The following is a 15,894-nucleotide window of genomic DNA, read 5'->3' on the forward strand; positions in this document are numbered from 1 at the left end:
TATGCCTCTTTCCTTACCCTCTATTTTTCACTTATGGCTTTATTCATCCACGGTGTCTCATTAGTGCTTAGCTTGTTCTTGTTTATTAGCTGAATATATTTTTCCTGAACTCTGTTGAACACTGTTTTAAATGTTTCCCATTGCTGTTCTACATCATTGTTTGCCAATACTATTGTCCATTTTATTTTCCCAAGTGCTATTCTCAGCCCCTCAAAATTCAGCTTTTCTCCAATCTATTACCCTGGTCTTTGTCATGCCTATGTCTTTCTCAATTATTATCTTAAAGCGTTACTAGATCCTCATTACTAGATCCAATAGCGAATCCTCCCTTGTTGGGCTTTTTACATACCGAGTTAGAAAGGAGTCCTGTCCACATTGTAGGAACTCCATTCCCTTATCCCCTTTACCTGCCTCTTCTGTCCAAATAATATCTGGCTAGTTGAAATCCCCCATGATTCTTATTCTATGGTTTTTACTCATTTTCCTAATTTGTTTGTATATTTCTTCCTTCACCTCCCTTCCACTATTAGGTGGTCTACAGACCACCTTTATTAGTGTGATTAATCCTTTATTATCTTTTAGCTCTATCCACATGGATTCTATTTCTGTCTTGCTGATAGCTGCGTCACTTTTTTCTACTGCCATTATGTTATCCCTAATAAGTATACCTACTCCACCTCCCCTTTTCCCCTCTCTATCTTTTCTAAATATGTTATAGCCTGCAATGTTTAATTCCCAGTCCTGATTTTCCTGTAGCCATGGGGGTGATTTTCTGACGCCGGAGGAGGCGGGTTTGGAGTCGGGAAAGGCGGGAAAATTAGAATCAATGAGGTCGGGTTCGAAACCCGACTCCAACCCGCCTCCGTGGGATTTTGCTGGTGCCGGTTTTGGAGCTCCCGCCTCCAGCTGGCCATTGCGTTAATTAACGTCTGCAAATGCTTGTTTAGGGCCTCTCTAAGCCTATTTTGAGAGGCCCTCGTGAATTTCCCATCATTTCGCCGTGCCTCACGCACCACCTGAACCACGCCAGGTAAACCTGGCGGGTTGACTCGTGGGTGGCCTCCTCACTGCTACAGGTCTAACAAGACATCGTTTACTGCAGCAAGGATTACTTGCAGGTGCCAGACCTTGGCTTTAAAAGGTCTCTGAGCACTTTTAGAAGGCCTTCCGAAGTCAGAGGTGCTGCAGCTTGACGCCATCAACTGTGGGACCTCCTGTGAAGACCCTCTCCCTGCTTACAATGAGCGCTTCCCCAGAGGAGTTATCTGGAAGCAGAATGGGAAACATTCATTTCCTTTCACCTTGGACCTCAGATGAGGATGAGGACCATCCACGGCAGCAGCAGAACCAGGCAGCTCAGCAGCAACATCAGCAGGAGCCCCAATCTCCTGCTCAGCCACCTGATGCTGCACAGGGCAGAAGGCGTCAGTGCATCGAGGCACCTCGCCGCAGGAGATACCCCCCACAGAGGGTTTACAGACAAAGGATGAGCTACCTCAACATGAGTGAGCAGCAGTGCCAAAGGAGGCTGAGACTTTCGCGAGAGGTTGTCCAAGAAATCTGCGGCCTGCTGCAGCAAGACCTGGTGCCCAGAGGAACGGGTGGACACCCCTTACCAGTGCCTGTCAAAGTCACCACCGCACTCAACATCTTTGCCTCAGGTTCCTTCCAGGGATCATCAGCAGACATCAGCGGCATCTCCCAGTCAGCCGCCCACAGGTGCATCACCCAGATTGAGAGGGGATCTCATCGAAACCTATAAAATTCTGTCAGGCCTGGACAGACTAGATGCAAGAAGGATGTTTCGGATGGCCGGGGAGACCAGAACCAGGGGTCATAGTCTAAGGATAAGGGGTAAGCCATTTGGGACTGAAATGAGGAGGAATTTCTTCACCCAGAGAGTGGTGAACCTGTGTAATTCTCTACCACAGAGGGCGGTGGAGGCCAGTTCATTAAATATATTCAAGAAGGAGTTGGATATATTTCTTGAGGCTAAAGGGATCAAGGGATTTGGGGAGAAGGCAGGGACAGGGTACTGAATTTGGATGATCAGCCATGATCTCATTGAATGGCGGAGCAGGCTCGAAGGGCCGAATGGCCTACTCCTGCTCCTATCTTCTATGTTTCTATGTTACCAATGCCCTTTTTGCTAAGTCCCACAATTACATCCAATTCACAAGGAATCAAGCCAGTATAACCGCCCGTTCGGTTGGATTCGCAAATATGGCAGGCATGCCAATGGTGCAGGGCGTCATACACTGCACACATGTGGCCCTTAAGGCGCCCCATCACAACCCAGCTATCTTTGTCAACCGAAAGGGCTTCCACTCCCTCAACGTACAGCTGGTGTGTAACCACAAGGAGTTCTTGCATGTTTGCGCCATGTACCCTGGCAGTTGCCATGACTCTTTCATCCTGCGGCACTGTCGTGTTCCTCCGCTTTTCAATCCACCAAACCAACTTAATAGACGGCTCCTTGGTGACAAAGGCTATCCCCTGAAGAAGTGGCTAATGATGCCGATCAGGAGGCCAACTAACGAGGCTGAAGAGGGCTACAACGCCAGCCACACTTCGACCAGGTCCATCATAGAGCAAACCATTGGGTTGTTGAAGATGCGCTTCCGTTGCCTTGACCGATCAGGTGGAGCCCTGCAGTATACACCGCACAGGGTCTCCAGAATGGTCGTGGTCTGCTGTACACTGCACAACATCGCACAGCGTCGTGGCTTGCAGCTTCCTGATGAGCAAGCGGCTCAGTTCCAGCCCTCCTCAGATGAGGATGAGGATGAGGAGGAGGAGGAAGCTGAGGATCTGGAGGAGGAGGATCTGGAGGAGGAGGAACAGGAGGAGGAGCAGCAGGAGGAGGAGGAGCAGAGGGGAGTCAGAGCGCCGGTGTTTTGACCAGCGGCAGTGGCAGCACACGAGCACATGGCTGCCCGGGATGCAAGGGATGAACTTATCATGGCCAGATTTGTATAGGTTGGCCAAGTTGGCACATGTCCTTGGCTCCATGCTAGGACTTCATTGCCAATGGGCATGACTCTCTGGCCTCCTTTCAGTCAGGCCACCAACCAGACAACGCAAGTGTGTCACTGCCCGCAATGTGGAGCTGCCTAAGGCTAAGTAACAGATGGCATAATGCCAACATCTTGGCATCAAATCATGTTAATGCTTTCCAACAGGGATGGCCTTTCATCAATACACAGAAACAGTCTCCAAATCTACACACAGATCTGGAGCTTATATCCCTTGCCAGCTGTACCCACACAGCCTTGGTTTCTTTGGCAGGCCTCTTCCTCCAGGATGAGTGGAAGAGCACCTCCATGCTAGTTCTCACCCCCTCAAACAACATTTGCAGCACCTCACCCGAGAGCCTCGGGTAGGCCCTTGCCTTGGAATTGGAGATAGGTATCTCAAAAGGTGTTGGAGGTGGTGCAGGAGAAGCAGAAATGCTGTGGAATGAGCCCAGGGAGCAAGAAGCCATAAAATCAGACTGGAAAAGTGCTGTCAACAGAGGCGAGTTTCAGTCCCAAAACATTAATTGAGCGAGGGCATCCCACACCTCTGAAATCAAGTGGACAATCATGGGAAAATCTCAATTTTTTGAAAACTATCAGTGGAGGCGGGTTTCAGACACACCCAAGATGAAACCCGCCTCCAGTGAGAAAATCACCCCCCATGTCTCAGTAATCCCTACTATGTCCGGTTCCTCGCACCGCATGATGGCCTCGAACTCCCCTGTTTTATTACAGACACTGTGTGCATTGCTGTACAAACAGTTTAACTAATTTTTAATAGCAGTTCCTCTCACTTTATTTTTAACCACCTTTTTAAACTCCTGTTCTATAACTCTATTTATTCCCGAGCCATCAATGTCCTCCCTTACTTTACTCTTTCCTATGCTCTTCTTTCCTGTTTTGTTTATATTTAGGCTTGTTTCATTTCTTGTAGATCCCTCCCCCATCTTACTAGTTTAAAGCCGATGTCCCGGGTCTCATCCCGGTTCAGGTGGAGCCTGTCCCATCGGTACAGCTCATTTCTGTCCCAGTACTGGTGCCAGTGTCCCATACCAGCTTCCCACCATACTTCCCACACCAGCCCTTTAGCCACGTGTTAATTCTCCTGTAAGGATGATCCCGAGCTTCCGGTCGCCTGTCATTTTAATTCACCGCCCCATTCCCACTCAGACCTCACTGTACTCGGCCTCTTGCATTGTTCCACGGAAGCTCAGCGTAAACTCGAGGAACAGCACCTCATCTTCCGATTAGGCACTTTACAGCCTTCCGGACTCAATATCGAGTTCAACAATTTCAGATCATAACCTCGGCCCCCATTACATTTTTACTTATTTTTTATCCACACCTTTGTTTTGGCCCTTTCCCCCCTCCTTTTTTCTCTCTCCCACATGGCAGCTGTCTCCCATTCTGCCAGCGCATTTCACACCTAATCTAGAGCCGTCTTTTGTCTCCACTAGTCCTATCACCATCTCGTCTCGTTTTGAATACCTCTTAATGTCTCTTCACTTCTCTTTTGTTCTCTCCCAGCCTGGCCTTCAGTCTTGACAAAGGGTTTGACCCGAAACGTTGACTCTATTTTCTCTCCACGGATGTTGCCTGGCCTGCTGAGTTTTTCCAGCATTTTCTGTTGTTATTTCGGATTTCCAGCATCTGCAGTATTTTGCTATCGTGTTAATTCTCCTGATCTGACTGTTTCTATGCCAATTTGCACGTAGCTCTGGCAATAATCCAGAGATTATTACCCTCGAGGTCCTGCTTTTTAATTTAGCTCCTAACTCCTGATACTCCCTCAGCAGCATCTCCTCCCTGTTCTTACCTAAGTTGTTTGTTCCGACATGGACCACAACTGGATTTACCCCCTCCCATTCCAAATTCCTCTCCAGCCGCCACGAAATATCCCTTACTCTGTCACTGGGTAGGCAGCACACCCTTCGGGATTCTCATTCTTGGCTGCAGAGGACACTCTCTATCCCCCTAATTATAGAATCCCCTATCATTACCACATTTGTATTCTGCTCTCTCCCCCCCCCCGCCGCTGCCCCCTTGGACAGCCTTCTGAGCCACGGTGCCTTGGTCTGCATTATGGCTGTCCTCCCCACAGCCTTTCTCCTTGTCCTCACATGCAGCGAGTACATCATACCTGTTGGACAGGACCAGTGTCTGTGGGACCACCTTCTCAACCTCTCCTAATTCTCCGCTACCCGGCTCCCTAACAGTCACATCCTCCCTTTCCTGAACCTGATCTTTCCTCTGGGGTGTGACTGTATTCTGGATAAAACTAGCCAGAAATTCCTCCCTGTTCCTTATGTTTGGGAGTGTCTCTAACTCGTACTCCAGCTCAGTGACTCTGAGCCGGAGTGACTGAAGGCAGAGACATTTCCTGCAAATGTGGGAATCCGGCACAGTCTCGCTGTCCATAAACTCCCACATGCTACAGTCCCGTCACATAGCCTTAGTTAGTAAAAGTTTATAATCAAATAATTATTTAGTTATATTAATTATTTAGTTTATCTATTTAAGTTAATACTTAATAATTTAATAGTTATTGTTCCCCAGCTCTTACTGTACTACTCACCCACCACTCACCTACCTGCTGTCCTGTGACATCACTCCTTTTTTTAAAATCGCCGCTCAGCTCCGCTGTGTCCGCGCTTTATATCCGCTCCTCTCAGCAGATTCTCCCGCTCCTCTCAGCCGCTGTGTCCCGCTCTTTATATCCAGACCATGAAACCACACAAAGATATAGGCCAGGAATTTCCTTGAACCTGCTTAAACTCTGCTGCCATAACTTCCCTGGAAATCCTGCTTATGGCAAATATATACACCATCTAGTTTCCCTAACTGAGGGGTGAAATTGTTCGCATGAGATTCCACAGTGCACTACTTTAAAGCATCTGTGACCCCCATTTAAACTAAACAGTTTAATGAATGTGTTAAAAAGAACAAATTCACACCAATGTGGTAATTTGGCCATTATAAACGTCGCTGAGAACAATTTCAACCCAATGTCTCTTGTTTTCACCTGGCCTCTCACAGCAGGGAGGAATGAGTAACACAGATTTCCATACCCTGAGGTGAATTTTTCAAGGTGATTTTTCAAAATGTTTTTGCTCATTAATTTGCTCCTTCCCCCCCCGAAAGCATTGGCTCTTTATTCAGGTACAGTTGTACAGTTGTCAGGTGCCCCATGTACCTTGTTGAAATGGCCAGTATTCATAATGGCAGAGAATGTCAGCAGACTGTTTGGCCATGGAGGTGGTATCACACCTGAGCCCAATTCTGTCAGCTTTGGTCTTGATGTGTGTCAGGATTGGGACCAATTTCAGCAGTTCTGGAAAGGGTCAATTCATTCAGCACCTTGCTGGGGCTCTCCCAATGGCTCGTTGAGTAGCCGACTTGAGCAGCTCAGGTTCAATTCCTCTGCGCTGAGTTAGATGATCTCAAAACTTCCATCATGGGTCACTGGATAGTGTTCAGGAGTGGGATCCCTGGCTGATTTATTTCCTTCGCTTACTCAAACCCATTGGGGGTAACTTTGACTTTGGGCGATAGTGTAAAATGGGAGATGTCGGATCAGCCGCCTGTTATACATCAATGGATAGGAAAACCGGGAGAGATGTATAATGAGCAACTGATCCAGTATCTCCCGTTTTACACTATTGCCCAAAATTTGAAATTAACCCCATTGTGGCTAATTATTGCTCCCCCTTCTGAGATCATCTAACTCAGCGCAGAGGAATTGAACCTGGGCTGCTCAAGTCAGCTACTCAATGAGCCATTGGGCGAGCCCCAGCAAGGTGCTGAATGAATTGACCCTTTCCAGTTCTGCCGAAATTGGTCCCAATCCTGACAGCTCAGTTGAAGTAGAACCCAGACACTAGAATCCAGCACTGCAACTACTAGACTGAAAGAGCTCCTTATGTGAGAATAGTATTGTAGATGGTAGCACTGTTAATGTGAAGTACTCTCCCCTAACATGTCCTGTGGATCCCATCTATTGAATAATAATCTCCAGCTGAAGCCCTAATTAAAGCCTAGCGGACAGAACATTTCATTCGAGTGGAAAACAAAATAGGAGATGCTCTGCCATGCTCGAAGAGGTTGTGACTCCATCTGCTTCAAGCTTCAAACCTAACTAGGTTACAATGCTCAGAGTACAACAGGTCACATTTACATACTTTATATATGAAGTAGGTCATTGAAATTACACACCAATTATTCAAATGAAACGAGACATATGTTCATCTTTACATCATGAAACTTCAGCTGTAGACACCCGTCCACAGTTAAATCTGATGGGAACAGGGAATGATAATCGGCCTGATATTGCCAAAGATTAGACTCCCTCCCTTACACAGCTCTCAAGCCCCAAGCATTAAAATTATATAAATTCCTTTTTTGAGCTACCTACCTTAATTTCAATGCCTCCAGCATAACACTTAAGTACGGTGACTGACTGGCCACTACCTGCCCTGACAAGAGGACAATGGAAGAGGAACATTTTGTTCCTCTGCACTCGTGGCCTACCTCTCCCTCGGTTATGGCCTCAGACACTTGCTGATCCTTGTCTCTTGGTCTCCATTCAATGCTCAGCCGACTCGAGTGTTACTGGAGATTGGATTAAGGGAAGATTTTCCACTTCAGTGCTCCCAGCGCATGCCAGAAGCACATATTGAGATATTGTGCTCTCCCAGCCCATGATTTTCTGTCAGTAATGGACTTGAGGTGTGCGATCTCCCAATTGCCTGGATGAGTGCAGCTCCAACAACACTCAAGAAGCTCGACACCATCCAGGACAAAGCAGCTCACTTGATTGGCACCCCATCCACCACCTTAAACATTCACTCCCTCCACCACCGGCGCACCGTGGCTGCAGTGTGTACCATCTACAAGATGCACTGCAGCAACTCGCCAAGGCATCTTCGGCAGCACCTCCCAAACCCGCAACCTCTTCCACCTAGAAGGACAAGGGCAGCAGGCGCATGGGAACACCACCATCTCCAAGTTCCCCTCCAAGTCACACATCATCCTGACTTAGAAGTATATTGCCGATCCTTCATCGTCGTTGGGTCAAAATCCCGGAACACTCTACCGAACAGCACTGTGGGATTACCCTCACCACACGGACTGCAGCGATTCAAGAAGGCTGTGCACCACCACCTTCTCAAAGGCAATGAGGGATGGGCAATAAATGCTGGCCTTGCCAGCGACGCCCACATCCCATAAACAATTTTTTTTTTTAATGTACTCCTAGGTATGCGGGGAGCACCAAAACAGATATTTTCCCTTTAGTGCTTTGGCTTGCCAGTGATAAAAAGTAATGAAAAGCTATATAGACGGGAGGGGATGGCTTTTCCAGCATGCATAGCACAAGCGGAAGAGCCACTCAGTAATCGTCCACTGCACCACGAAGTCTGCAACTCACAATACAGGTAGACTATCCTTTATCCGAAAACCTTGGGACCAGCCGTGTTTCGGTTTTCGGAAAATTTCGGATTTCAGAAGGTATTACGGGGCAGCACCCGGTAAGCCACCACTTTCGGTTTTCAAAGGTTTTCTGTTTTCGGAAGTGCGGATAAAGGCTGGTACACTATCCCTTATCCGAAAGGATGGGGGTCGGCGGGGGGTCGGGGGGGGAGAAAAGAATATCGGACAGGCCGCTGCAGCTATAAGACGGGCCGCTGTATTGTTGGGTTCACTCTCCCGGTACCTCCTTCACACTGCCCGGCTCGGCCTGCAATCTCCTACCCAGGAGGGAACTCAGTGACCATCTGCCCTGCTCAGCGTAAGTCGTGCGCCACTCTGGTCATGTCGTGCGCATGACTTACGCTAAACGAAAAAACTTTCGGTTTTTAGAGGGTTTCGGTTTTCGGAAGTTCGGATAAAGGATAGTCTACCTGTACAAGGTTTCAGAGATGTATATCTGTGCCCCATCACTGTGGGACAACGTCCTGAAGAATCCCTGAGCGTGCTTCTTCAATAAGAACATAACACACTGTGAGTAAGATTAATCTGCATGTCTGCTCTGTTTTTTTAAAAAAACATACAGTCAACTTAGAACCCAAAATAATCTGAACTGAGCTTAAGTCCACTAATTGTAGATTTATGTGTAAAGGTCTCAGTTTGGGCTACTTCGGGATATCAATCAGATTCACATTTCGCTGGTAATTGTAAGTGACAGTTTGAACAGAACTCAATTGTAAATGTGCCTTCAGGGCATACTGACCCTTTAATGCTTTACTATGTTATTGACATTTAACACAAGTTACGGTGACCTGACCCTTACAGCTCATTTCAAGTTGAATCTAATGTGTTTTTGGAACAGTTAATGTCACAAAACCAGACTCATTTTAGACCTCAGTCTGAGATTGCACCTCCAGACTTTGAGGTGCAATTTGAAGCTTTTGGTTGGTAATGAATAAGAACATAAGAAATAGGAGCAGAAATAGGCCATCCAGCCCTTCGAGCCTGCTCCGCCATTCAATAAGATCATGGCTGATCTCCTACCTCAACTCCTGCCCTATCCCCATATCCCTTGATTCCCTCCTGGGTCCACTCTTGAATCCTGCATAATTATTTTAAAAGGCCACCGCTCCTGCTGCCCTGTATTACCTGAACAGTGATTTATTTGATCTACTTTAACCCTTACACAGAGTGGGCAAAAAATCTGACATCAACAAAAGCTCAAAGAAATCCCACTTGCACATAACCTATACACCATAGCCCATTCATGTACAAGGGGCTTTTTAAACTAATCTCCATTCACTGGCCAAGTAGGTGCGAGGAAACTGTTGCACAAGAGTACAACTGGTCTAATAGAAGGCTAAGAGCACTTAGGGGAGTAGTTTACCCTATTGCTCCCGACCCAGGATTCATTCATTAATATAAATGGAGCAATGTTGTGAGTTGGTTGAAGTAGGGGCCCCTAGTTCTATAAGATAGTCACTAAATAGGGAATTCAGGAGAAACTTCTTTACCCAGAGAGTGATTAGAATGTGGAACTCGCTACCACAAAGGGTAGTTGAGGCGAATGGCATAGATGCATTTAAGGGGAAGCTAGATAGAGACAAGGAGCAGCACGGTGGCATAGTGGTTAGCACTGTTGCCTCACAGCGCCAGGGACCCGGGTTCGAATCCAGCCTCGGGCGACTGTCTGTGTGGAGTTTGCACATTCTCCCCGTGTTTGCGTGGGTTTCCTCCGGGTGCTCCGGTTTCCTCCCACAGTCCAAAGATGTGCGGGTTAGGTTGATTGGCTATGATAAATTGACCCTTAATGTTAGGGGGATTAAAGATGTGGGGTTACGGGGATAGGGTGGGATATGTGTCGGTGCAGGCTTGATGGGCCGAAATGGCCTCTATCTGCACTGTGGGGTTTCTGTGATTCTGTGATGAGGGAGTAAGGAATAGAAGGATATGAAGAAGGGTGGGAGGAGGCTCGTGTGGAGCATAAACACCGGCATGGACCTGTTGGGTCGAATGGCCTGTTTCTGTGCTGTAAATACTATGTAATACTATGCAAGTACATAGTATCTACCACATCCGCTGTGCATTTTGAACGCTCATTACCACAGTTCTCAGACCTGGTGCCCCCAGAGCTAAGCCTTTGGAAGGGCTCCTTCCAGTTGTGAAAGTTGTGCCTCATTTAGACTGATAGGTGGCTTCATTAATAGAGGAGACGGTCTTGACAGAGTAAAGAAAAACGACCACCCCCAGCCCATTGCCAGTCTCTCAGCAGTTTTAATCTTAAATTGACCACATGAACAGTAAGGAAAAAAAGAGTTTTAAAAGCTGTACATGTGTAGATTTAAAAATAGATCACTTTTCGCACATTTTTTGAGCTTATTTTTTATGAGATCCAAAGAAAAGGTTTTTCCGTAGAGTTTAAATTGTAAAGTGAGGACAGGAGCCACGTGTGCTGGTGGTGCCCAGAATTTTGCCACCACGGAACCAGTAGTTGGAACCCACAAACACAGAATCACAGAATCACAGAAACCCCACAGTGCAGATAGAGGCCATTCGGCCCATCGAGCCTGCACCGACACATATCCCACCCGATCCCCGTAACCCCTACACCAACACATATCCCACCCTATCCCCGTAACCCCACGTATTTAATCCCCCTAACACTAAGGGTCAATTTATCATAGCCAATCAGCCTAACCCGCACATCTTTGGACTGTGGGAGGAAACCGGAGCACCCGGAGGAAACCCACGCAAACACGGGGAGAATGTGCAAACTCCACACAGACAGTCACCCGAGGCCAGATTCGAACCTGGGTCCCTGGCGCTGTGAGGCAACAGTGCTAACCACTAAACAGCGGCAGAAATTCTACATTTAGCCTGTTTGAATAGATGAAACAAACCAAAAAGGTCAATTTAGCTTCATCCATAGGGAGTAAAAATGCTGTTTGTAGTTACAGACAGGAGGTATTCAAAATATGTTTTACTAATTCAGCTCCTATTTCTACATGAACTTCCTTTGTTGCGACCATGTTAGTTCTGTTTTAGGACAGGTGTGAACAGATCTATACGAATTCTCTATAATTACTTTCATCTTCTGCGATTCTCTCTTTCTCTGTTCAACATCAGTTCTTCCCTTTCCATCCCTTCCTCCTGTACAGGTAACAGACATGATGCAGAAAGCTCTCTTTGACTTCCTAAAGCACCGGTTTGATGGAAGGTGAGCAGAATCCTTTCCCACATTTCTCTTCCAGCCCTGTCTTCTTTTGACTAAGTTTGCATCGTCAACAGGCAGGTTTTAAAATCACATTGCACAACGTCAACAAGAAGATTTTATTTATTTCTAAATAAAGCATTTTACAGAGTAGAGTTAGAGAATTCCGTGCAACTGTAAAACTCTTTCTTAATGCACAATATTTTGCAAACAAAAAAAATTGAAGAAAAACTGGCAACTGGAAATCAGAAATAAAAACGCATAGCTGATCGGTAGGCATCTGAAAGAGAACAAGAGGTTAACATTTCAGATAGGGCCCTTCACCTGAGTAGAATATGCTCTATGCTTTAGGCCATTCTAACTTGGTGTTTTTTGTGTCAGAGAACTGACAGGTAAATTAAATACCTGTGACAACCAATGACCACAATTAGCAAAACCGCCTGACTGAACAAGTATTGCTTGCTTGCTTTTTGTTACAGGATATCAATTACACGGGTGACAGCGGACATATCCCTGGCCAAGCGTTCAGTCCTAAATAATCCCAGCAAGAGGACAATAATGGAGCGTTCCAACACACGCTCCAGTATAGGTATGACTCAGACTTGTTTTTTGTGCAGCGAAGTTAATTTTCAATGTTATTTCAATCTGGACATTAATTTCTATGCGGTCTCAAATTCTCTGGGCAATCGCATCATGAAACATAACAGGCCAGAAATGAGGTTCGGGGGCTTGCCGCGCGTGCAAGCCCCCAATGTGCACTTACCCGGCGCGTTGACATTTCAATCCTGGCCCGCATTGCATTTCCTCTCACTGGCCCGCTTCAGGTCCTGCCGCGCTGTGCGTGCGTGACCCAGCGGTGTACTTAGTGCGATGAGCTGGCTGGGATCACGTGAGCACTGGGCAACCAATGGGAGGTTGCAAAAGTTCATTCATGAGTTTGATAGTAAGAGCTGTCAAACTCATGAAAACTCCTGGCCCCAAAACACTACTTAAACTTGAAAGAAAATTTAAAAAAACATCACACTACTTAAATAAACTATAAATAACTGTAAAAAACTATTTTAAACAATAATTTTAAATTTTGAAAATTATTATTATATAAAAAATCGGGGCTAAAAATACACTTACCTTACTGTAAAGTCTTCAAAAAAAAAGAACCTGTGGAAAAATTTTCTAATTTAACTTAATAGACCACTTACCTGTTAAAAGTAAGTACTTACGGCTGCTTTTTCCACACGTAAAAACTGGAGTCTTTTCCCCACGGGCAACTCTAATAAAAAAAAGGGAAGTTCAGTGCGCATGCGCTGCCTGATACGTCGTACGTGTTCCGCCTCTTAACCCCTTGGGTCAGAGGAGAGGAAATGCCGGTTTTCCCCACATGCGCTGTACATGCTGAAAACCGGCAATTCCTCCGGGCCCACGCATGAGTACCCCGTCCGAACTCACACGTTGGGACAGGAATTACTGGCCCAACAACTTAAGCAGATTTTTGCATAATACAGGAAACTCCCTTTTAACCAGCAAAATTCCAGCGTAGGTTCAGGTAATTTTACTATATATTAGTGGCCGTGTAACCGGGGTTCCTGGATCTGTGGCCATGTAACCGGGGTTCCTGCACCTGTGGCCGTGCAACTGGGGTTCCTGGATCTGTGGCCGTGTAACCGGGGTTCCTGCACCTGTGGCCGTGCAACAGTGACTCCTGGATTTGTGGCCGTGCAACCGGAACTCCTGCATAAGTGCCGTGTAACAGGGACTCCTGGATCTGTGGCCGTGTAACCGGGGTTCCTGCACAAGTGCCGTGTAACCGGGACTCCTGGATCTGTGGCCGTGTAACCGGGACTCCTGCACAAGTGCTGTGTAACCGGGACTCCTGGATCTGTGGCTGTGTAACCGGGACTCCTGGATCTGTGGCCGTGTAACCGGGGTTCCTGCACCTGTGGCCGTGTAACCGGGGCTCCTGCACCTGTGGCCGTGCAACAGGGACTCCTGGATCTGTGGCTGTATAACCGTGGCTCCTGCACAAGTGCCGTGTAACCGGGGCTCCTGCACCTGTGGCCGTGTACGGGGCTCTCGTACCTTGGTAAGTATACCTCTCTGTAATCCGGACTTTTTGATCAACCGGCACCACGCCGGTCCTGTCGGTGCCGGATAAAAAAGAGTTTCCTGTACAACAACTTTTCAATTTTACTCAATTATATCTTTCAAAAAAATTTCCCATTCCATTCCCGTTTGTCTTTTCGTGTTAAAAGAATGGCAACATTCACTATTCATGAGATAAAATACCCACAAATGCAGGAATACGGAAATTAAAGCAGAAATGTTGGTGCCTGAAACATTTCGGATGGCATCGTTCATCAGAACGCAGTTCTGATTTCAGCCAAAACATTCAGCTCTCTTTTGTCTGTATGAGGCGCTGACTGCCTTGCTCTTTATTGCCAGCACTTCCTGCTGCCATTTCAGTATTTATGAAGCAGCATATTGATCGTCTGCCCAGGATCGGGTTTGAACGCACTAACGGAGCGGTGGAAATGAAGTACTAATCAGTGTCTAGCGTAGTATTGGAGCTGCATTTTGGTGGGGTACACAAGACTAAGAGAATCTGTGGGAGAATGTTTCTGAGGTAGATGACAGGTTGTAGACCTCAGACACAGCTGCAGTCCTGCTGTCATACAGAACACCTGCGGGCAACAGCATCACGGTACCATTTAATACAGCATTCCTAATACTTAATCCAGCCATCAAAAAGTACCTGTGCTTGATGTTGACAGTCAAACCACACAAACGATTGGTCATAATTGCTCTTGCTAACTGGATTTTAAGTACAAAGATAAGTTTTTTGCCTGGATGAAAACACCCAGCTCCCGTCCCATTACGGAACATGCTTCCAGTCTCTCCACATTAATCCAACCAACCGCTGCAGAGCATAACACAGAGCAGGATGTAGGGAAGAAGATGTTGAAATGCTCTTTCATTCTACTTTTGGGATCGATTTTTTAATTTAATTTTGATTTATTTTCCTCACTGTGCCTGCCCTTCAGGTATACATTGCCTACACCAAGAGCAAATTGATTTTTTTTTTAAATGATTCATTCATATTTATAAACCCTCAGAATATTGTCACTGATAATGAATGTTGAGCAGTATTAGATAATCCTCCCTGTAATACATGGGTATTCTGTAGCTCTACAAGTCAACTACTTGATTGCAAAGTAGAACTTTGAGTTCCTCGACAGACTCGCCTCAGTTAAGTGACGCCTTTGGCTGACCACTAAAGGGGGACAGTAATTATACCTGGAATTCATGGAGGGAAATATTTGATATGGTCAGACCCATACTGCACAGCCCAGCCCCCAAAGTACAGTCCCATGATCGTCAGATATTTTCTTGAATGTCTTACTGCATTACTGCACTTTTAATTTTTCCAGTACACTATTGTGTGGCACATTGATGTACCACTACTGAAAAGGACATAAAGAGAATGATTTTGCTGTTCCCCACCCTCCCAAATTGCAGTCCACCCAAATGGACCTGAAACCCTGGTATTTCCCAGGTTGTAGCCAAAAGCATGGTATAAATTTCCCCCCGGCACAGGAATGCCCCTTGGAATGACCACACGCCCAAAACTGGAGAAGGAAGCGCGACCATTGCTGATAGGCCTGCAGCATAGGTAACGGCCACTGACATTGAGTACTTCTAGTTGCTGGAGTAGCCAGGTGGCCTCCTGCACCACTGGTCATCTTTGCTAGCCCTTAAAAGCAAACACTTCGAAGTGGCAGGAATTCTGATATAACCCCTGCATTATTCCCATATGATTTAAATACACTGTCTTGTTTCAGACAGGAGCTCTCCATCTACACCGCCGGGATACCCCAGAATTGCGCATGACACACAGAGGGCGGTGAACCAGCATAACAAGTCTTTTCCACGGCCTTGTTTCCAGGAAATAGGCCTACCCTAGCCACAAAGCAGAGGAAAATTGATACCAATGTGTATCAAGTCAGTTTAGCAGACATGTTATGTGTAAATTTTCACCAAAATATAATACAATGGGGTAAAAATTGGGTAGCGCCCCCTACCTTCGCCAGGGCGCTAATTTTAGCGCCCCCAAAAAGTTAGAGCCCCTGCGGCCGATTTTCCCAGATAGCGCCCCGAGAGGGAGGAGGGGCACTATTGGAAGCGCCCCACGTCCCTCTTGGGGCGCTG

The 15,894-nt window shown here is 46.6% G+C and overlaps 1 protein-coding gene across 4 annotated transcripts in view; it reads left to right on the plus strand.

The window, feature by feature from the left end:
* Window positions 1-15,894, plus strand: part of cacnb4a (calcium channel, voltage-dependent, beta 4a subunit) — a 416,613-nt gene that overhangs the window by 339,846 nt on the left and 60,873 nt on the right. For all 4 annotated transcript variants that reach the window (XM_085986904.1, XM_085986907.1, XM_085986905.1 and 1 more), the window contains 2 exons: window positions 11,639-11,697; window positions 12,171-12,280. In XM_085986904.1, the coding sequence (XP_085843030.1) occupies window positions 11,639-11,697; window positions 12,171-12,280 (169 nt within the window). The remainder of the gene's footprint in view (window positions 1-11,638; window positions 11,698-12,170; window positions 12,281-15,894) is intronic.

Source organism: Somniosus microcephalus, chromosome 4 (genome assembly GCF_052327205.1).
Source record: "Somniosus microcephalus isolate GS21.2 chromosome 4, FLI_Smic_1.0, whole genome shotgun sequence".
Classification (NCBI taxonomy): Eukaryota; Metazoa; Chordata; class Chondrichthyes; order Squaliformes; family Somniosidae; genus Somniosus; species Somniosus microcephalus.